Source organism: Vipera ursinii (assembly GCF_947247035.1).
Source record: "Vipera ursinii genome assembly, chromosome: 2".
Lineage (NCBI taxonomy): Eukaryota > Metazoa > Chordata > Lepidosauria > Squamata > Viperidae > Vipera > Vipera ursinii.
The window spans coordinates 128,485,704-128,508,372 of record NC_139513.1 but is presented as its reverse complement, the minus strand read 5'-3'; the positions used below and the strand labels follow the sequence as shown (position 1 = coordinate 128,508,372).

Below are 22,669 nucleotides of genomic sequence, written 5' to 3'. Positions count from 1 at the left end.
TCAGTATTCCCAAAACGTTGCACAGTTTAGGGTATCGGCATCAGCTCGCAGGGTTCCAGCTGGGTCTCCTCGTAGGTATTTGCCATTCTTCCCTTTAATGGCCACTCGGCTGCACTCACGAAACTCAAAGAAGAAGTCCTCAGATGTCTCGCCATCACTGCACACGGTGCCATTGCTGGCCACGTACCAGAACCTGTCACTGAGGCCTAGGAGCACCAAAGAGGCACAAGTCATTGGAGGGCGCATACACAATGGAGCCACATTCATCCTAAACACTTGCCTGGATGTTTCCCTGATAAACACACACAAGTCAGAAGCCATAATGGGCCAGCATGTTCAAACTTCGTCACGTGGTGATTGAAATATGAAAATGAGCACTTGTGCCAGGACGATGAGTTGATTATGAGGGTTCTTTTAGAGTGGGGGAAAACTCTAAAAGAGACAACATTTGTCCAGTTTGCTCATTCAACAACCAACACACTCAAGATCACTGCACAGAATCTTGAATGCAGAGAGTTCCACCATAGACAAGGCCATGTTAGGAAAAAGAGAAAACAAAAGCCCATGTGAAAAAGTAACATGAAGCCCCAGGCTCCCTAATTAAAACACTGGCATAAGCATCCTTTGCCAGGGCTAGTCCTCTCTTTAAATGTCTTCTAGTTGGACCTCTGCCCATAGCTGGTTATGGTAGAGGAACAGGATAAGAGAGCAAGGAGTTGCCCATCCCAGTTGGTACCTGGAAGACAGAACACACAAGACACTCTCACTTGGTCACCATCTTCCTCAATACGGGGAGATTTGATTCCCATCACCATAATTATTTCCCAATAAGCATCCAGAAGGAAAAATGAGCATGTGCACTTTTGGGTTCTTTTGCGAAGCAGTATCTTCTTTTCCTCATATGGAGTAGAGGGTAGAGATGATGGAACAGTTGGAGCAAGGAGGAAATGTTCTAAATCTATTTCGTGTCTACCAACAGCAGCACAGCAATTAACCATGATAGCCCAGAGATAGCTCCATATGGCAAGTCAGACGTGAGGTTCCCTTGTGACTTGGATAACTTTCAATAATTTAATCTATTGTGTGAAATTAGCTGATGGATTCTAAAGATTCTATATAAGATTGTTCTATATTAATTTTTTTAAAATGCTGTGAGGCTCTTAAGCTGTCCATTATAGCTGTTTCCCTTCGACTTTTAATTTTCTTTCTCCAACAGTCTTTACCCTTTGACTGTTGATCATATTCAGTTTTCATCAGACCTTTTTCTTAAAGTCTATTTCTCCGCTTGTATAAACCCTGGAATCAAAGGCAACAATACTTCTTTCTTGTGGATGGTACTACAGGTGGTCCTCCACTTACAACCACAATAGGCCCCAAAATTTCTGTTGCAAAGTGAGACATTTGTTAAGTCCATTTGTCCCATTTTTACCACTGTTCTTGCCATAGTTAAATGAACCACTGCAGTTACTGAATTACTAACGTGGTTGTTAAGTGAATCTGGCTTACCCATTGACTTTGCTTGTCAGAAGGTTGCAAAAAGGAATCACATGACCCCAGGACACTGCAACTGTCATAAATAGGAGTAAGTTGCCAAATGTCTGAATTTTGATCATATGCCGATGGGGATGCTGCAGTGGTCATAAGTGTGAACAATGGTCACAAATCATTTTTCCCAGTGCTGTCGCAACTTCAAACAATCACTAAATGAATTGTTTTAAGTCAAGGGCTAGTGTGTTTTTGTTTAGTGAACATACACTTAGGATATTTAATTAACTATTATTATATAGAATGGAAAAGGGACGCGGTGGCTCAGTGGGTTAGGACGCTGAGCTTGTCGATCAGAAGGTCGGCAATTTGGCGGGTCGAATCCCGAGTGCTGCGTAACAGAGTGAGCGCCTGTTACTCGTCCCAGCTTCTGCCAACCTAGCAGTTCAAAAGCACGTAAAAATGCAAGTAGAAAAATAGGGACCACGACGGTTGGAAGGTAACAGCGTTCCGTGCGCCTTTGGCGTCTAGTCATGCTGGCCACATGACCACGGAGACGTCCTCGGACAAACGCTGGCTCTTTGGCTTTGAAACGGAGATGAGCACCGGCCCCTAGAGTCGGAAATGACTAGCACGCATGTGCGTGGGAACCTTTACCTTTACCTATATAGAATGGGGATGAACTGCAGTCGACAAAATGGATATGTTTGCATATGATTGCATATGGGAACTTCAAAGCATTAACACTAAGCAACCTTTGAGTACATACCAGTTTACACTCACATGCAGGAAGTGGCCCACTGTGTTTCGTGTAGTATAGCATTCCTCTGACATGTGATCCAAATTAATTCACTGTGTGAATGAAGAATGTTCCCTAGCTCCATTCTCTCTTCCAACCACCCAGTTTGCAGACAACTAATTACCTTTGATCTGGTAAGCACCATCACTGAAATTGAGGTGGAAGACATCGTAGATGGAACGGTTGGCATCCAGCAAGTTGGAGTTGCGATGGTAACAAACAAAGCCATGGGCCCCACGAAGAACTAGAATGGGTCGGTTGATCAGCTTGAGAACAAATTCTTCATCTTTCCCTGTGGCAACAACTGTAACTCAGTGCGTTCTGAGGTTAATGAGGCTACCATAACCCTGAAGAATTAGGAATCTAAAAATGAATTCAAAGTTGCTCCCTTAGAAATGCCTATTTCTAAGAACTTGTTCATGTAGATATTTGGCAAACAGAAGGGAAGATTTTAAGTAGGGCTATGAAATTGGGGGTCATTTTATAGTCATACCTCTACAAGTTCCCTGCATGTGCCAAAATTCTAGAAATGTTGAAGAATCCCGCTTCTTTCCATGCTTAGGTAATCCAAATATAATAGTCCCTTAATTCTAAGACTAAATAAGCGTTGCTTTAGTATTCTCGTTAGCTAAAATTGTTTTGCACATGCAGGATATATAATTATTTACCAATTTAAGAGTTCAAGAGTGTTCTAGAGCCAGCTCAAGAATATAACAATGTCCTCTTGTCAGCCCGCATTGAGCAGATATGTCTCTTTTGGTTTTCCTGTTCCCTTAAACATCTGCTTTTCTAACTACAGCTTCAGAACTATCTGGCCAGGCTCCACCAACTCAATGATAAGGTTCCCATAATTGCTAAGCCCATGGTGCTTAACCATGCTTGGTTCACGATGCCACTATTACCCAGATCCACATAACATGTTTAACTCAAATAATGATATAACACAACATTCAGCATACTGCTGAACCCAGCCAGCATCTCTAGAAACAGAGTGGGTTTCTTCCAACTTCCTTGGAAACTTCAGTTTACACCAATTCTCTATCTAGCTCTCCTCTATTACACACCTAGACTTTTCCAGATTTATTCCAGCTGTCTCCAGTCTCTCCTGATTTCTATAAGCCCCAATGCTTATTGCTTGCGGGGGGGGGGGGGGAGGCAGAGAGACAGATAATGAGAAGGTGGTCCAACGTATTTGGAGGGTTCCAGATTTGTACTCTTTCTTTTGGCGACTAATTAGAGCTATATGGAAACTTCAGCCATACTTTCAAGATATTGCTAGGTCCATCTGGCTTTATTTTGTTTCACCATCTTCTACATTCCACAAAGCAATGCAACTGTGTTAAATATTTGATGTCTGGATTTGGTTGGATTATTTGTCTTTCAAAGCCATACAAAAGCAGTAGAAAATGAATGAATTTGACTAACCCACCTTCTACTAAAAGTCCAGTCAGCATGGCAATTGTCAGAGATGCTATGGTCCTTCAATAACCAAAAGACAACAGATTTCTCATAGTGGCTTCCTATTTTTATTTTTATTTTATTTAAAGGGACTGAGCTTTTGAAATAAAGCCCACGGGGAGTTTCCTCTTCAGGAACCAGAGATAAGACTTACCCACTCTGTCACTGACAGCTGCCAGTTGCCCATTCTTCTTGGTACAGATGTATTTGCCATTGTTAGCTTTAAGGGCAACACGGCGACCCCGCCATTCAAGGTCGAACATCATGCTGGCAGATCTAAGGAAACCAAAGCAGAAAGGAAGAGCAGAAAGGATTGATGGGAGAATCAGAAAGTAGGAACTATTCATTCCTTCCAAAGATTTTGTTCTTTCTGGCCTATTAGGCATTTATTACACATATAAATCCCACATACAATACACCCACAAAACTCCACAAAACATGGGAGGGAGATTTATGGAATCTTGATACAGTTGTAAAAATTGTATGTTGGATTGTATTGCCTATCTGCTAGTATTTACAAAGGTTCATCATGCTCTATTATTGCAACTGTTTCCTGAAGGTTTGGAGGCATTATTACCCTGCCTTAACTCATTGGCTTTTCAAGTTGTTCCTGTGGAGAGCAAACGTGTCTTACTAATCCTTTGCATTACATATTCTGTTAAATAACTATTTTTTTCCAAAGCACCAGAAGGCAAGACAAGAAACAATGGATGGAAACTAATCAAGGAGAGAAGCAACCTAGAACTAAGGAGAAATTTCCATGACTGGAAGTTTTCAAGAAGAGACGGGAACAGCCACTTGTCTGGTATGGTATAAGGTCTTTTGCTCGAGCAGGGGGTTAGATTAGATGACCTCCGAGGTCCGTCTATTCTGTTCTGTTCTGTTCTGTTCTGTTCTGTTCTGTTCTATTCCTATTCCTATTCCTATTCCTATTCCTATTCCTATTCCTATTCTGTTCTGTTCTGTTCTGTTCTGCTCTGCTCTGCTCTGTTCTATTCCTATTCCTATTCCTATTCCTATTCCTATTCCTATTCCTATTCCTATTCCTATTCCATTCCACATTCTCCACTACACTACACAGTCCACAAATTGAAAGAAGGTATGTGGGGTGGGGAATTTGCCTTACTAAATGAAAAATGAAGGTCAGGAAACACATTTGTAATGCACATTCCACCCAAACAGGGGCATGAGATGACACATATTGCTGAATATTTTCCTTTTTCTTTGGCATGATTCCATTGAATTGTAGCATAAAAGCATCCAGGCTATTTTCAGGGGCAGAAATAGGATTTTCCTAGATGTGACAAGTCTCTATAAGGAACCTCAGGGAATTTCAGTGCCTCATTTCATTGCCAAGTCTTATTCAGCCCTAGTCTTTGAATAAAGGTTCAAGTCATTGAAGAAGAATAGGGGGGGGAGAAACTTTAGCGTCTACATATATGTTTCCAACAGTTAATCCCACTAGCTGTTAAATATTCTAATTTTAATCTAATCTACTTTTGTCCAGTTTTAGCCTGCAGCCTGGAGCTCATGCTTGCCTGGATTAGAAAGTTCTTAAATGTTCTTGCTTAGAAGTGTCACATGTGAAAAGGGGAAGTAAGGGCGCAGTTGGAGAAGGAGAAGGCAGAGAAGCTGTTGTTGGATCGCCCAGATTCTAAAATTAAAAACAGCTAAAAACAACCAAGAAGGTGGTGCTTGTTCTTTATTGTATTGAAACGAGGATGCTGAGAAAAGATGTTATTCTTTTCCCTCATGTTGTTTTCCCGAACTAAATTATCTTCCTGAAAATATTATTTGCCCCAGGGAATAGAGAAGGTAAGAGAAATATATTCAAATACCCACATGGATTTCTACTGAACAAACAGCCGCTTCTGAAAGGGATTTTTTTTTAACCAGGAAATTATAAGGGGAAAGGCTGACCCCCTTCACTGCAACCCCCTCTTGAGGGTGCTTTTAATTTCTCAGCATCCCAGATCTTCCACAGATTTGTTTATGTCAGGGTTGTCAAACTTAATTTCATTGAGGGCCACATCAGCATTGCAGTTGCCCTCAGGGGGCCGGGTGGGTGTGGCCTGGGTGGGCGTGGCCTACTTGGTGGGTGTGGCTAAAGTGTGTATGGCCTACTGGGTGGGCATGGCCTACTGGGTGGGTGTGGCTAAAGTGCATATGGCCTACTGGGTGGGCATGGCCAGCTCTACATCATTGGCATCAAGGGTGCCTATGGGGGCCTGGACAGGAGTGGGACAGATCTGAGGGTCTCTGGCAGGAGGAGGGTCTCTGGGCCAGGGCCAAGGCAGTGGGGGCCGTTCCCTCACTATTTCCAGGATGGCTTCGCGGGCCACATGAAACCACTTTGCGGGCCGGATCTGGCCCCCAGGCCTTGTGTTTGACATGTCTGGTTTACGTGGTCCAAAGATGCCATTGCCAGATTCTCCAATCCTACTATTAAAAGTTCTCAAGCTACTGAGAAAACATTTCAGTAAAATAATAATAACAATTAAAAAAAACCCAGACTTATCAATTGTTGACAAGACAGTCTGGATAGTGGATGTGGCAGTACCTGGAGACAGCAGAAGAGAAAAGAAAGAACTGGAAAAAGTCACAAAATACCAAGACCCACAACCCGGTCCGGGTTTGGATGGGGAGAAACAGGCTTCGTCTCAATCCTGCCAAGACTGAGTGGCTGTGCATACCGGCATCTCAGACTAACCAATCTTTTCCATCGTTAACTATGGGGGGTGAGGTGTTACCCCCCGTGGATAGGGCCCGCAACTTGGGCGTCCTCCTGGATTCACGGCTCAGTTTGGAAGATCATATAGGAGCCGTGGCCAGGGGGGCTTTTGCCCAGGTTCGCCTGGTGCACCAGTTACGGCCCTATCTGGACCGAGATGCCCTACTCATGCGCTCGTGACCTCCCGGCTAGACTACTGCAATGCTCTCTACATGGGGCTGCCCCTGAGGACCACTCAGAGGCTTCAGCTGGTGCAGAATGCAGCCGCGCGAGTTGTGATGGGAGTCTCCCGATACTCCCATGTAACACCTCTTCTCCACGAGCTGCATTGGCTTCCAGTTGCCCTCCGGGTGAGATTCAAGGTGCTGGTGATGACCTAAAAAGCCCTAAATGGCATGGGCCTGGACCTGCTGCCAGCGTCAATTTCCCATCGTCCTGTGCCCTCCCACAAGGAGGACCTCAGGGTACCACCGGTCAAGGATTGCCGACGGGCGATCCACAGGGGGAGGGCGTTCTCTGTGGGTGCGCCTGCCCTATGGAATCAACTGCCAACGGAACTCCAGACTGCCCCCAACCTTCGTTCATTTCGCTGGGACCTAAAAACCTGGCTCTTTGAGCTATCTGGTCTGGACTGAGGGGTTTAATGTTTTTAAATTGTGATTTAATTTTTGTGGCTAGACTTAATTTAATTTATTTTAATTTTATATTGGATTGTTTTTAAATTTTGCCTTGTAAACCGCCCTGAGTCCTTTGAGAATAGGGCGGTATATAAACCGAATAAATAAATAAAATAAATAAATAGAAATAGAAAAACTGTGGCAAAAGAAAGCAATGATAATGCCAATAGTGATTGGTCCAAAACCACTGGACCAACACTTGAATGTAACCACCATTGACAAATTCACCATTACTCAAAAATTACACAAAAGGCAGCTTTCCTTGGAACAATTTAAATTCTGCTATATCTTTAACACCACCGAAACAGCAACACCTGCCTATCCCAGGTCCTTGGGAAGGACTCAACAGATGGATAAAAATGCCAAATCCAGTCTGAATATCTGGCTGACTGTGCAACAAATTATAATAAATTTAATAATTTATTAAACTTATAAGATGCCCAACCTTCAATGGCTCTGTGGCTCACAACCATCGATTAATCAAGCAGACAAACAAAATGTAAAATCAATGTAGACCAATGCAGAATATATGAAATCAGATTCTGCAGAAGGGAATTATGAAATGAGTTCTGATCAAGCAGTTGAACTATTTTAACCTTCCACCAACCGGCTGGCTGTTATTTGTGTAGAAGCAGATGAACGTTTCGTACAGGAATAACTTTTTAAAAACACCCACACCATCCAAATGTCCAACCCTGGATTCTCACATGAGGGGTGTGTGTGTGTGTGTGTGTGTTTTCAAAGAGAGGGAGTCATTTCCATAGGACGTCTTTCAGCCTATTCCACTGTTACACGTTTGCCAAAGTTACTGGTTTGGGCAAGGGAAGGGAGGGAGAGAAGCCCAGAGACTGTATCAGAACAGTTGCTGCCGGAGGAGGAAGGGAGATGTTCTTGAGAAACAGCAATTGTCTAAATGCAAACTCTGCAGAGGAAGATAAATGGGGCAGCAGATGCCAAAAGCAGCATCTTGCCATCATGGCACCAGCTTCCCTCCTTTTGCACAGGCACAATTACTCTATAGGTCTGCAAAAAAGAGACAGAATCTGCTTTGTGATGGTGCAGTGTTGTTTTTGTTGTTTTGATGAAAACCTACAGTAGCTCTTTGTTAAACCTGGTGACCATTTCTTCATTATGATGTCTGGTACACGCAATGGACTCACTTCTGAAATCCTGATTACTTTAGGGCAAGACTATGCAATCTTCTTATGCTTAGGGGCTGGAGACCACATTAACACTGGAGACTAGGTGCTTTGCTTGCTGTTGCCATCACCAAAATGGCTGCCTAAGGAGGTGGTGAGTAATCCATAGTGATGTCTGCCTCACAGACAGAGGTGGAAATATACATATTTCTTTTGAACCATATTCAGTCCACCGAGCATAGGTTATTGATCCCTGCTTTAGGGACCTACCAGCGAAATGAAGACACAGCACAACTCACATTTCAGTAGCCGTGGCTTGAATCCCTCCATGCGCCACCAAGGTCCAGTAGTTGCCTGTGTTGGAATAGAAAATGCACTTCTTGGTTTCTTTGTCAATTTGCATCTGGAAGGTTTCATGGTGTGTCTCTTCATCCTGATTGGCCGAGACATTAACACCTAGAAGAAAGAACGTATTTTCAAATCATTTAGTTACCAAATATCCCAATTCACCTCTGATCGAGCTTGTGAGAGAAGATGCCAAGATCCTTAGAAAAGCACTCAAGTAGTGGTACTAATTTGGATAACTGGAGCTTGTAAATAATTATTTAAATAATTAAATAGTATAATATGCTTTATTAACCACCCATTTTTAGCAGTAATCAGTACAAATTTTATATACAATTTATAATCTCCTCTCAATGTGCAACAGGCTCAATTCTGCTCACCTTGAGAAAACCCTTCAAGACTACCAGGCCAAGTTGGATGAAGGTTCCTGATTCATCGCTCTATTATGTTGTGGGGATACATTTACATTTGTTTGTTGTTTATTATAAAACATATTTATTTGTTTATTGTTATATGATGTCCTTTTCTGTCCCTTGGAGTATGTATTTATTTAACCAATTTATAGGGCCAGCCATCTAACAATGGGCAATGAAAAAAGGTAAAAAACATAATTGTTCAAACTAATTAAGAAAAAAAACTGAGTCGAGGCTCTTATAAACATCTAATTCAAGCATATCACCTACACCTATTCCCAAACTCTATTAACATCCTGGCCTTAATGCTTTGGAGAAAAGTCAGATCTTCATGGACCTCTGGAAAGCCAGCATTTTTGAAGCTGGTCTATAGTATCTTTGAGAGGATGCTGTTCTATAAGATAGACACCATGACAGACAAGACACACTTCAAGGGCGCACCAGGTGACAATTTTACTACTTTACTGAAGGGACGTACACTACAGCATGCCTTTGCATTGCAGATAGGCAGTCCCACAAACAATAAGGACCCATGCTACATAGTTGACGACCAACACCTTGAATTGTGCCTGGAAGTCTACTGAGAACTAACATAGTTCACATAGCAAAGGTGTTATGTGGGTGTACCTTGTTATACCCAAAACTGAATTTATGGTTGCATTCTGGACCAGCTGAAGCTCTGAAAGATTTTCAACAGTAGCCTCATATACAGCGTGTTGTAGTATGTTGCAGTAACCCAACTGGGCGGTGACTAAGGTTTGAGTGACTGTGAGTAGTGCTTCATGATCTAAGAACAGGCATAACTATGTGCACATGAAATATTTATACAAAGGCTCTCCCAGCCACAATTGCCACCTGCTCCTCAAGATGCAAATTTAAGAGGAGTCCCAGAGTGTGCACCAACTTTGCCTGAGGCAAAGATAGAAAATCACTAGATATGAGGGGCCCTAAAACCCTGAGCTGAACATTCTCTTTCAGCTAGTTCTTCCCCATCCAGATCCATACCCCATCCCGGCATTGGGAATGTACCTTGATGGGATCATTTGGATAACCGAGAGCGGAGATATGTAAGGTATAAGAGGCTATATTGATTATTTTGACCCCATGCCAATAGATTATCTTGCCCACTGGTTTCATGTAAATCTTACAGAGGAGTGGAAAGAGAATTGATCTCAGTGCCATCCCACAAAGCAGAAGCCTAGGGCTGGACCTTTCCCAAACTACTAACACTGACTGAAATCTGGAGGTCAGAGAACCACTGAAGAATTATTCCCCCCTCCCCCTAGTCCTGGCGCCCTCAGCCAACACAGAAGGATACCCAAATCAAGTGAGGGATCAAGGAGGGCCAGGATGGATACACTATCTCCATCCTAGCAGCAGAGGTCATCCATATGTATAGTCAATACTGCCCTGCTACTACATCTTGGCCTTTATTTACTTATTTAAACATTTCTGTAGCTGCCCATTTTAGAATCAACTCTGGGCAGCTCACTATCAATAAAACAATATAAACAATCATAAAACAAAGAGCAATAAAACGATAAAGCTAAAAACCAGAAAAACCTGGTGCCACAATTGCATTACCCTGATGAAACCCACATTCACAACCCATCCTGACTTCCCGCTTTATTTAGGAGAAGAGCTAAATTATAATGTTCTTAGGAAGGATAAAAGGTTAGGAGACTATTGGATTTCATGGAGCAGAGCTGCAATGGAATCTGCCTCCTCCTCGGCCCTTTGGAGTTTTATAAGCTATAAGCCAAAAAGGAAAGGTTGGAGACTGGACCAAAATTGTCCAGTAGCGCTAAGCCAAGTGATGACCTCTTGAAGAGTGTTATTCCCTGCTGAACTCACATGACTCCTCGCTGAGGGTGGACATAACATTTTGAATCCAGAATAGATTTTGGCGTTCCTGGAGAGACTTCAGATGGCTGTTTTTAGTTTGAGGCAACTATTTCAGGCTCAAAACCTGCTTAATTCAGACTGTTTTGCGCGTTTAGGTTCCTCACTAGCATTCTAGTCATGCCAGATTTGAGGATTATATTTGCTGTCCCCAATCCTGAACATCTGAGAATAAAAGTAATTGAAATCCAGGAGACAGAGAAAGGCTTCATTACCCAAATAAACTGTTGTTACATCTAATAGAAAGCCTGCATGCTGGGTATATTCGATATAACATCTTCCCTCTCACGGTCTTGTTTTACGTACTGTTATTATTTTAATAGGTTTGTAAAATGTTTTAACTCCTAGTTTTATTATATGCCACCTAGAGTCACTGTGAGGGAGATGAATATTGGTAACCAAGTTACCCAATATGTTTGTCCTTAATCCAGGTCCAACTTTCTTGGCATGGTAAATAGTAACCTAGTTCTCAATGCTGACCATAATGATGAAGGTTTGGTACAGGCGCCCGGCGTATTATGTCAAAAGCCCATCATGTCCATTTGCACAACAGGCTTCTCCACCTGATCCAAAATGCTTGGTAATCAGTGCTCCAAAAGATGGAGAATTCTGAAGCATAGTTTTTTATTAACAGGATAATTTTCTCATCAGCTTCTAAACTACAGCAATCGGCCTAATAACATGCCGGGACAAGAACAAGTAGATATATACTGTACTTGCTACTTACCTTCACTGAAAGCATAAAGGAAGGTCTTTCATTACTCTTGAACTCAATTACAAACATCTACCGTATATACTTGTAAAGAGAAAGGACCCATTCAATACAGCATAAACTTGGAAGGAGGAAGGACCCATTCAATCCTGTTCCACCTGCCAAATCTGACCACCCCTAAGGTCCCCATGTTAGGAGGTCATTGGAAAGGAAGTCTGCATGCAAGCATTAAGGAGTGAAGCTACTTTACCAATATTGCTGCAGCCTTTGCCCAATAACAATAGCTACATTTGCCAGCAGGCATTAGCCCAGCTTCTGAAGTGTTCAAATGGAAATTAAGAGCAGGAGCGCATTGCCGGCATTAAAAAAAATGCAGGTGACAGACATCTTGCATTATTGAACAAAGAAATGTCATACATGCAATCAGGGACCATGACTAAGAGTTGTTTGTTTTTATTTTATTTTTTCAGCAGTGCAGGAAACAGAATAGAAAATGGAATCCTGATAGCATCTCCTGTGGCTAGATGTTTTATACTGCATATCTGCTGACAGCGGAGGGCTTCTCATCTGACCAAATAGAAGCTGAAAGAACCTAAGAGATGCTGAGACGAGGGAATGTGACAGGCAGCCAGAGGCTCCTTGAAATGTTAAATGACCTGGCAAAATTTTGCAAATTACAGTGAACACAACAAACTGACACAAGGGAAACTGAATGGGAACGGTCAGAAAATCATTGGCAAGCAATAGAGTAAGATTAAAGACAGAATATTCAAGATCACTGTACTCTGGTTGTGGAGCCTAGGAGAACAATTTGTATCTCCGAGGGGTGCCTCAGAGAAAACACTAGGAGTTGCATTGTTATAACACCAGCAGCATCTCACGTATGCTAGAGAGCCTTATCTGGATGGGAAGGATACTTCAAAGAGTATAAAAGAACCGTAGATTGTGATGTTTGGGAGGACACTGCAAGTAAAACTAAATCATAAACCCGGAAAGCACTGCGGAGTTCCCTAAAGAGGCTTTAGAGGTTGTGGATTATGATGTGTACATTGAGCTACCTGGGTAAATATTTCTGAGTGGCAAATTCTTTAAGCAGTGCCTTCCTCTATAAATCCAGTGATATGTTTGGTAGGGAAACAGAGCTGATAGCAACTTAAATTTTATCGTAGGGAAGTGGGGGGACATGCAGACTAGAGCTTTACAGATCATTGGGAATATGGATGATGGGTAGTGTGAGATGAAACATGAAGTAGTAGACTACATCCTCATACTCAGAGGGATAAGTGTAACATTGGGGATGGGATTGTTGTGTTATTTCCACTCTCTGAAGGACAAGCAACAAAAGGAAACTTGCATTTCCACAAAACGCTGTGTCAATATTGGAGAAAGGTTAAAAAAATCTAAAGGCAGGAGAAAGTCTGCCTTATAAATGGAGATTGCTATTCTAATTTTAATCATACTCTGTTTATATACAAGATTTCAGGTAGTCGTAAACTACAGTGTCATTTTGACTCTTACAGATTAGCTGATATTTGTACAATATTCTCAAAAACTGGTCACAGTTTGTATCAAGCGAACTCAAGGCCTTTCAGGGAATCTAAATATCAAGCATTTTCACCTGTTTCTCCTCAGAGTGATGGAAAAGCAGAATAAATTGGACTTGAAAGTCAAGAGAAGAGGAAGGAAAGTGGGACCAGATCCTTAGCCCTGCTTTACTGTTTTGTTTTGTTTTTTGTGGTATACAAGCTAGAACAATCAGGGTGCAAAACTGGGACAATCGAAGTCAAACAGGATATGTGGTGAGGCAAGCCATTTCTTGGTACCATGGCAATCATAATCTTTAAAGGATTTGGATCAGGGATGATGACTTGCAGCCTGTGAGGTAATCTACTACTGGCAGGGGACTGCAAGAGACCCACTGCATTTTTAGCAGTTCAAAACCTACAACAAGTTGAATATGATCTTAAGTTGAAGAGCTGATGAATTGAGGAGAATACTGTCCACAGCAAGGGGGTTTTCCACTGTTGATCTCCTGTGTGTAAACAATTTGATTTTTAGGACGCTGAGCTTGTCGATCAGAAGGTTGGCAGTTTGGCGGGTCGAATCCCGAGTGCCGCGTAACAGAGTGAGCGCCTGTTACTCGTCCCAGCTTCTGCCAACCTAGCAGTTCGAAAGCACGTAAAAATGCAAGTAGAAAACTAGGGACCACTACGGTGGGAAGGTAACAGCGTTCCGTGCGCCTTTGGCGTCCAGTCATGCCGGCCACATGACCCCGGAGACGTCCTCGGACAAGCGCTGGCTCTTCGGCTTTGAAACGGAGATGAGCACCGGCCCCTAGAGTCGGAAACGACTAGCACGTATGTGCGGGGGAACCTTTACCTTTACCTTTACCTATATTGTATATTTGTATCTCTACTGAAAAAAATCAGATGTTCCTCTGTCTATTGTATTTCTTTATGTATTTTTTGTTTGTTTTTGTCACCTTTTTAAATTTTCCCTTTATCACACCCCCATTTGTGCTATTTTTTATTTTATCACTTCTTTGAAATTCAGTACAGGTAAATCCTCAACTTATAACTATTTGTTTAGTGATTGTTTTAAGTTACAATGGCACTGAAAAAGTGACGTGACTGTTTTTTACATTTAAGACTGTTATAGCATCCCTGCGGTCACATAATCAAAATTTGCGAACTTGGCAACTGACATGTATGTATGACCGTTGCAGTGATCACCTTTTGCAACCTTCTGACAAGCAAAGTCAATGGGAAGCTAGATTCACTTAACAACCATGTTACTAAATTAACTATACTGCAGTGATTTACTTAACTGTGGAAAGCTCATACAATGAGGCAAAACTCACTTAACAACTGTCTTGCTAACTAGGCTTGTGTTTGTAAATCGAGGACTATCTGTATTTTATATACTGAGCTTTTACACACACAAAGTGTGTGTGCATGGATACATGTAAGTAGATGGAAGTAATCAAAAAGAAGTACTGAAGCAAACACAAAGATTAAGACAAGCATATAGTAGAAGAATACAGATTGCAGGAACAACTATCAGAAAGTATCAGCCAACAGCTGGAAAGGGATGGAATATAGGGAGAGAACAGACATAGAATATATAAGTGGTTATACGTTGATTTTTGAACAAATGCATGTGCCACTTGAAATCATAATATTCTAAGAGCCTGTGTGACATACTAGTTATAGTGTTGAGGAGTGGCATTTTGAAAACCAGATGCTAGCCCAGAGGTCCCCAACCTTTTGGGCACCAGGGACCAATTACGTGAAGAGAGGTTTTTCCACGGACGGGAGGGTACGTGGTTTTGTATGCTGCCCGCATCTCGCGGATGGGGCTTTGCTTGTTTGTGCAGACCAGTTGCTGGTATGCCGCGGCCTGGTACTGGTCCACGGACCGGGGGTTGGGGACCCCTGTTCTAGCCTCTGTCTCACCAAGTGAGACTCTCACTGGGTGATTTGGGACCCATTACTTCCAGCCCAATGTATTCCATAGGATTGTTAGGGGAATAATGCTACAAAGCAGTGTAGATAAGATATAAATCTAATCAATACAAATTTAAAAATCACAGCAGTGATGGGTATCATTTGAACACTGAGGGGTGGATAGGAAAGAGAAGTTTCTCTCCTTGTAGGCACAGAGTTCTGTTCTCCTTTTAGCACTATTTTGCAGGATACTCAAATTGACAGGAAGGTAAAAGCCCATTGGTCAGGTAATCCCCCTGGCCTGATCATTCCATTGGCAACCTTTTCCAGCCAATCAGCTTTGCTCAAAATTTAGCTCCTCTCTGACCTTTTTATATTTTCATTAGTCTGGTCTTCCTGCATTTTCTAATGTGAATTTAATGGGATCTACTCACACATCAATGATTAGAAGGTGTGGGAGCCCCATACGGCATGGAAAATTTATACAGCATGCATTTTTTAAATGTTTGTGCTATTAAAAATGAAGCAGATTTCCCCATTTTTCTCAAAGCAGCAATAATAGCAGAGACTTTTAACTTTTTGTTATTTTTCTTTCAAAATTGCTCCTGAAGCTGCTTTTCACTCTAGAGTAAGGGATATGCAGTTATTTCTCATGGCTGCATTAATATGTAATCCTCCTTTCCCCAAGAGATCCGAAAAATATATTGACATAAATAGCACTGCCTCAATAGCTAAATCTTATTCTGTTACAGAAACAGGGAAGATGGTGCTACCCGAACATATTAAATGGCGACAAGGAAAATGGCGGATATTTCTGGATCTTCCTACTGAATATCACCTGATAGGGAGAAAACTTCCTGCTAATCAGTCTCCTTAAGCTATAGTGGGGCTGAGAAGGTGAGTTTTGAGACTTGAATAGCTAACAGTTGTCTCCTCTCTCAAAGTTAATATCAAAGTGTGATTTTTCTTTCTCTGCTCTTCTAGATGAAAGGATAGGAAGAGAACTCCTGAGGTTCCTACCAGCTTAATTGAAAGAAAGGATGAAATGTTATCTGCAACCTTCCCCAGCTCTCCTGCAGATGAAGAGAGGGAAGGGGCTGACAACATCCACATGCACATGTGCACACATATCCAGCTGCTTAAAGTAGCCAGCGGGAGCTAAGAATATTCCAGCATCTTCAGCAACATCAACAAAGCATAGAGATTGCATGGGGAGATTTATGAAGGAAGAAGATGAGAAGCACTATACCCAAACCTCCTTCTAGAATTCCCCTGGGTCTTTACATCCTGATTCTCCACCACCCACCCCACCTTTTTTTTGGGGGGGGGTAGTAGCTTAATAGCACCTGTTTCCACTACCTCTTCTAAAAGATGTCTCACAGGGCATTTAGCTTCTAATCCCAGTGTACAAGAGGGATAGTATGCACCTTTTTGAAAATTCAAAAAATCAAAATACAAACATTTGAATAATTTTAATAGAGCCACCTCTTAGTCATCTATTATAGAGGTATGGTAACTGGAGGTTTCAGTCTTTCCTTCCTAGGCTGCCAATTAGTTTTTAAAAATCTAAGGAAAGGCAATATTCCAGGCAAAAATACAAAAAAAATCTCTCCAATCTGGAGTGTTCAAAATATTACAGGGCACCTGAAAATTCTCATTTTCATGACTATGCCTGAAGTATACTTTGGTGTTAAGTGTATGCTGCATATGTTGTGTTTTTGCAGTTTTATATTTATAGCTTTTATTCCTTTTTGTTGTAATTCTAAATTAGCCATCCAAGAATTGCAATCTGCATATTTGAATAGACAGACAGACACTGAAATTAAATGCTCAATTCCATAACTTGTCCAGTGAGATAAAGAAAATAAGATATACAAAACACACAAAATAGACATTTAAAACTGTAGTGCAGATATTTGATTAGAGGGCGATTGTTCCTTTCTGCAGAAATACAAGGCTTCCCAAGACATATGGCCCTTTGCTTCAAATTTCTAGACTTCTCCAGCTTCTCAGCGATTCCCAACATTAATCAGCGTCTGCTGAGACAGTGAAAAATCTGACTTGTACTCAGCCTCTTTCCATGGACTTCTCTGTTTCTGTTTCTCTTTGCAAGATTACAACACAACACCATTTTCTATATGTGGCACGGAGAGTCTGGGATAATCTGACTCTGGGTCTATATACATGACTAACAGCATCCCTCATTAATGAGGATATAGACTATCTGATCTGCAGATTGATATTTAGATTACATTTATAACAATGAACTTTAAAGTTAGAATAATTAGTTTTTCTCCATTTTATTCTGTTCTATGCTTTGCCATAGACACCAGCAAAAACATTTCCTCAATCCTTCGATCAGTACCAGAGTCAATTGAGGGGTAGGATTGATGTGGTGCTTATTAGTAGACTGGTGCATATTCTTTTGTTCCTCCAACATCACCTCTCTTTACTGTCTTCCTCTGCTTTGGGCAGTGGGAATATCTGGGCCTTCCTTCAAACCAGATTATCCTTCTGGAGCCACCTGGTCTCTGGATCAGCAGCTTCTCCAAGAGAATTCTCTGCTGCTTCATGGCAAAACTGTCCAGTCTTTGCACTTGTCAATATTTGTTCCGGCCCTTTTTGAACATAGAAATAGCACTTTTCCAGCCAGGGTTAAATATGTGTCAGCTGATGACCAGACTCTGTTTGCAAATGGTTTGTTGTTGTTAGTTGCGAAGTCGTGTCCAACCCATCGTGACCCCATGGACGATGTTCCTCCAGGCCTTCCTATCCTCTACCATCTTCTGGAGTCCATTTTGGCTCACACCTACTGCTTCAGTGACTCCATCCAGCCACCTCATTCTCTGTCGTCCCCTTCTTCTCTTGGCCTCAACCTTTCCCAGCATTAGGCTCTTCTCCAGTGAGTCCTTCCTTCTCATTAGGTGGCCAAAGTCAGTTTCAACTGCAGGATCTGGCCTTCTTAAAAAAGTGCTATTTCAACAATAGTCTCCCTCTGAATGCACCTGCAGTTACATAAATACAGGGGGAGTCTTGACAAATACTTAAACTTACAGGTCCAGTTATCTTTCACAACTCACTTTGTCCCTTAGCTCTAGCCTATGCCAAAGCAATTGCTTGATGTTTGTTCTGGACTGGTAACATCTGATGGCAGGAAGGAGTAAAGGCTGGAGGATTTCACCATTGTCCTTAATATGTACTGTATGCTATTAATAAATGCCGTACAATTGCTGACATTGTGCCTGCAGGCAAAATAAGAGACTGCAAAGGAGAAGAGCAAATTTTATTCATGTATAGTTTTCTGTTGCCTCTAGGAATGGTAGATATCATTTTAACTCAGACATAGGGAAATGATCTATGTTTGTTTGAGGGGGCAATTTTCACCAAACTATAGCTTAGTAAGCATGCTAAATGTTACAAATTTATCCAAGTTCATTGCAAACCTTTTCACACACACACACCATGCATATCTCTGGAAGACCACATTCATACATGCACATAGACACAGACTGCAGGAATTTGGTTGAATCCACATAGTTGACTTGACCAGTTAATCCTTCTAATTGAAAACATTGCTACCTTCTCCATTGTCTACTTGAAATCATGCCTCTCTGCAGCAATGAACCATGGATACCCCCTTTCCCCAACCTCCTTGGAATAGCCCAAAGGAGGGCTTTTTGTACATGTTGTGCGCTTACCAACATACTGGCATCTCTGGTGTCCTGCAGCCCTGGTGGAAGTGACTCAGATATGCCAAAAAGATAAAAACAGGCTAGTTGAGAATGGTGGGCTGTGACTGCTATTGATTTGACACCCTAACATTGCTTTTCTCAATATGGCATCCTCTATATGTGTTGCAACTGCAGCTCTCAGAAAGTTATTCTGGCTGAGAATTGTGTCAGTTAGATACACTGCCAATGTGACAAGTTGTGAAAGGCTGATATCTCCTCCTTGCAAGAAGAAGCTAGCTTCATAGCTTTCCAACATACATTTACACTTTTGTCCCCGAAAGCATATTTTATTCATCAACGCAAAACAGATTTTCTCTCTCTTTCTTAGGTGAGCAATGTTACCAACATGCAGAAAAAAGAGTAAAACACAGCAAAGAAACTAAAGGCATGAGATAAGAGAAAGAAAGAGAAATAGCTATAACTACTTCACATTTAACACCATATCTCTCCATTCCATACCTTTCTGTCCTACAAATCTCCTTGCTTTAAGTACAAGGTTCATAGGTTGCCTTTTAAACTTTTCACCTCTCTTGGAAAATCTCATTGGCTCCATCCAGTCATGACTTTTTTTGGTCCATCCTGCTCTTCTGCTGCATTTATTCTCACTAATGATCAAACCATCTTTGTTTATTTCTTTCATACGAGCTAATTTATTTTGTATTCAATCCAAATTCATTCATCACCCTTAGAGTGTTTAAGCTACCTCCTGTTTCTACAATGCACTTCATAAATCCTCCTTTTTTCTTTGCATTTAATTTACTGTTTTGTTTCTCCTCGTATATCCAGTGTTTGTTTCCATATAACAAAATGGGAAGAAGCATGTCCTTATCCACATCTATTTTTGCTTCAGTCAGCCCTTCCTACCAACAAGTGCATGTCTTAAAAATTTTCCATCCATTTCCCAATCTTTATTAAATGTTCCATCAAAGTAGACTAATTAATCCATTTGCTCTGGGTTTTTTTTCCAGCTTTTATGTGTAACTTGCTATTATTCCATTTTTCTATCAAACACTTAAAATGTGTAATGTTCCCATGATCATCTAATATATTTATGGATGCTTATATTTAACTCTAGAGGTATGTTGTTGGCAAATCTGTATTACTCTATGGGTCTATTTGGGGTATAGATTTTGCTGCATTGTTGACTGAAGGATTTGCTATGAATGTTAGATTGCATGATGTAACAAGGAGTATGGATCTGAGGTAGACACATACTACCGTATATACAGATCTTCACACAGACCTACAAACAACAACATACCTCTACAGTTACTACAAGCATCCATAAATACATTAAATAATCAAGAAAACATTGCACACCTTTGTTTTACTCCTTGTTCAAATGCTGACTAAACTTGACTAAACTTTTCATTAATTAGGATGCATGCTTTGTTTCCATCGTATAGTGCACTTATTGCATCCAGCAATTGCTCTTCAACTCAGTATTTGTGCAAAACATCCCAGGCTTCCTACTTAGTCACATGATCATACACTTCCTCTAAGGCTAAGCCAAGCTAAGTACAGAAAGCCTGCAGAGCATGGCTTCTGGAATTCATCCCAACTTCTTAGAAATAGCAAAGCTCTAGAGTCATTTGCCTAGGAAGGAAGTGGGCTTAGAACGGAAAAGCTGAGATGGCAACATCTTCTTTCTGTGGTGTCCCGTTTCCATTCATTCTACTGTGAGATTAATCTATCTCATACTTTCTCTTCCTGCCGTTGTGCTACTTTCACTCTAAGTTCTTTCGCTTCCTTTTCTTTCATACTCATTATTTTTTTTAATCGAGATCCACTGTTTCATGCTGTCATCATCCTGGTATTCTTTGCTAATTCTCTAAATCTTTCATCATGAACAATCAAACCAGTCATGCTTTTTAATTCATTCCTTTGCCATGAGTACACGTGAATAGACTTACGCCTAAACCTCACCTAACAATTCCTATTTCCCCCCTCCTCCCCCCATAGATCATATTCATTCAGAATGTTGGACATCTTTTCCTCCAAACTTTTGTTTGTTCATTAACACCATTCTCTGCAGTATATCATACAGCTATTGCCAACTTGTGAAATGGTGTTATTTGAATTGGATTGAATTTAAAACGGAGTAACTATTTTGGGGGGAAAATGGAACTGGCTTTCTGAAAATGAACTATATGTGTAAAGCTGGTAGACGAGATTGGGAAAAGGAGGATCCAAAGTGGATTTAAAGCAATACAGAGGAAATATGTAGGAATTAAGATTAATCTGCTGTTTATGGGAAGGTCTTCCCTCCAAATTCTCATTTCAGAGATCTTTCTCACACAACAGCTGGTGATAATGGCCCTGAGGGTGAGAAGGGAGAAAGCATATCTTTCAGGTCTGTTATAAAGCCAAGGGTAAACAAAAAGAGTTTAGCACAATTGGTAAATCCAGACTGTTTTCAATTGCTCAGGAAATGCAACATTTCTCCCAATTCCCAGAGACATATAATAGCAAAAGTGTCTGGATCCCATGCAACAAAACCAGCTGCAGCTCTAATTGCAGAAACTGACTCAGCTATAGACAAGTTCATAGACAGACATTAAGGACACTGCAATCATGTAAAACTATTGGAATTGTTTGGTTGACAGTTTCCCCCCCCCCCACACACACACACACACTTCACGCTCAGCATCAGAACTCCATGTTTACAGTAGGCAATGAGTAGTTTTTCTCCAAATTGACAAGCCACTAACCCCAAGGTTTCATTTAATTTAAAAGGCAAAATTCCAACCATTTGTATGATAACCTCTAAAAAAAAATAATTTTGCCACTAACCATAGGAAACAAATTCCATAGCACATTAGATATCACAGGTTTCAAATGAATATAGACGATACTATCACCACATACTTTTGGATAGGGGCCTCCATGTGGTATGGTGATCTTCCCTCCATGCTTTGTTTTGCTGTCCATCTGAGATCAACTCCCCAAGGAAATTGGCATACAGCAAATTAACATTAGCCCTTGGGCAGTGTGGTACTTCCTGTTTCTACTTACTGTGTGCCAGTAAGCCACTGCAGTTTTCTTGGCAAGGTTTTTCAGAAGTAGTTTGCCATTGCCTCCTTCTTAGGGCTAAAAGAAAATGACTGGCCCAAGATCACCCAAATGGCTTTGTGCCTAAAATGGGATTAGAATTCAGTCTCCCGGTTTCTAATCTGATGTCTTAACCATCACATCAAATTGGCTCTACATCAATATATAGAAAGATGTATATAGATATATAGGCCTATCTTTATACACATCTATATGTATGACTGAATTTGGGCAGGGGAATATAATCTATAACAAGAGGTCCCCAACCTTTTGGGTACCAGGGACCAGTTCTGTGGAGAAAGGTTTTTCTGCGGACTGGAGAGTGTGTGGTTTTGTGTGCTGCCTGCATCCCATGGATGGGACTTTGCTTGTTTGTGCGGACTGGTTGTGGGCATGCCACGGCCCAGTACTGGTCCACGGCCCAGGGGTTGGGGACTCCTGATCTATAATACAGTTCCTAATACCTTCACCAAAATGAAAAAGGAGTCAGAAAGCTGGGATGCTGGATAAGGCAAGTTTTCCTGCCAATGGAAGAACCATCCTGCCCAACTCCAATTCTGAAAACTCTGCTTCACATTCTTCCTGCATCCACACTTCAGCCAGAAGTTAATTGGATCAGCTGCCAAAGACAGAGGACAACATTGTGAAGCCAGGGACGTGGCACCCATGTTATGTGCAGAGTCTCTGTGTGGGTGTTCTCTTCGAAACCATGTGATCTGCTGTATTCCTGGCTTCACTAGGACCAAACTGAGCAACAAGGAGTATTTGCTAGAGATCGGA

The 22,669-nt window shown here is 41.4% G+C and overlaps 1 protein-coding gene across 1 annotated transcript in view; it reads right to left on the bottom strand.

The window, feature by feature from the left end:
- The window catches only part of FSCN2 (fascin actin-bundling protein 2, retinal), a gene marked incomplete at both ends in the record, with an annotated part of 28,743 nt that continues 6,074 nt past the window's right edge, over window positions 1-22,669 (bottom strand). The window contains 4 exons of the mRNA XM_083351394.1: window positions 1-206; window positions 2,409-2,576; window positions 3,897-4,018; window positions 8,589-8,745. Coding sequence (XP_083207520.1) covers window positions 1-206; window positions 2,409-2,576; window positions 3,897-4,018; window positions 8,589-8,745 — 653 coding nt within the window. The remainder of the gene's footprint in view (window positions 207-2,408; window positions 2,577-3,896; window positions 4,019-8,588; window positions 8,746-22,669) is intronic.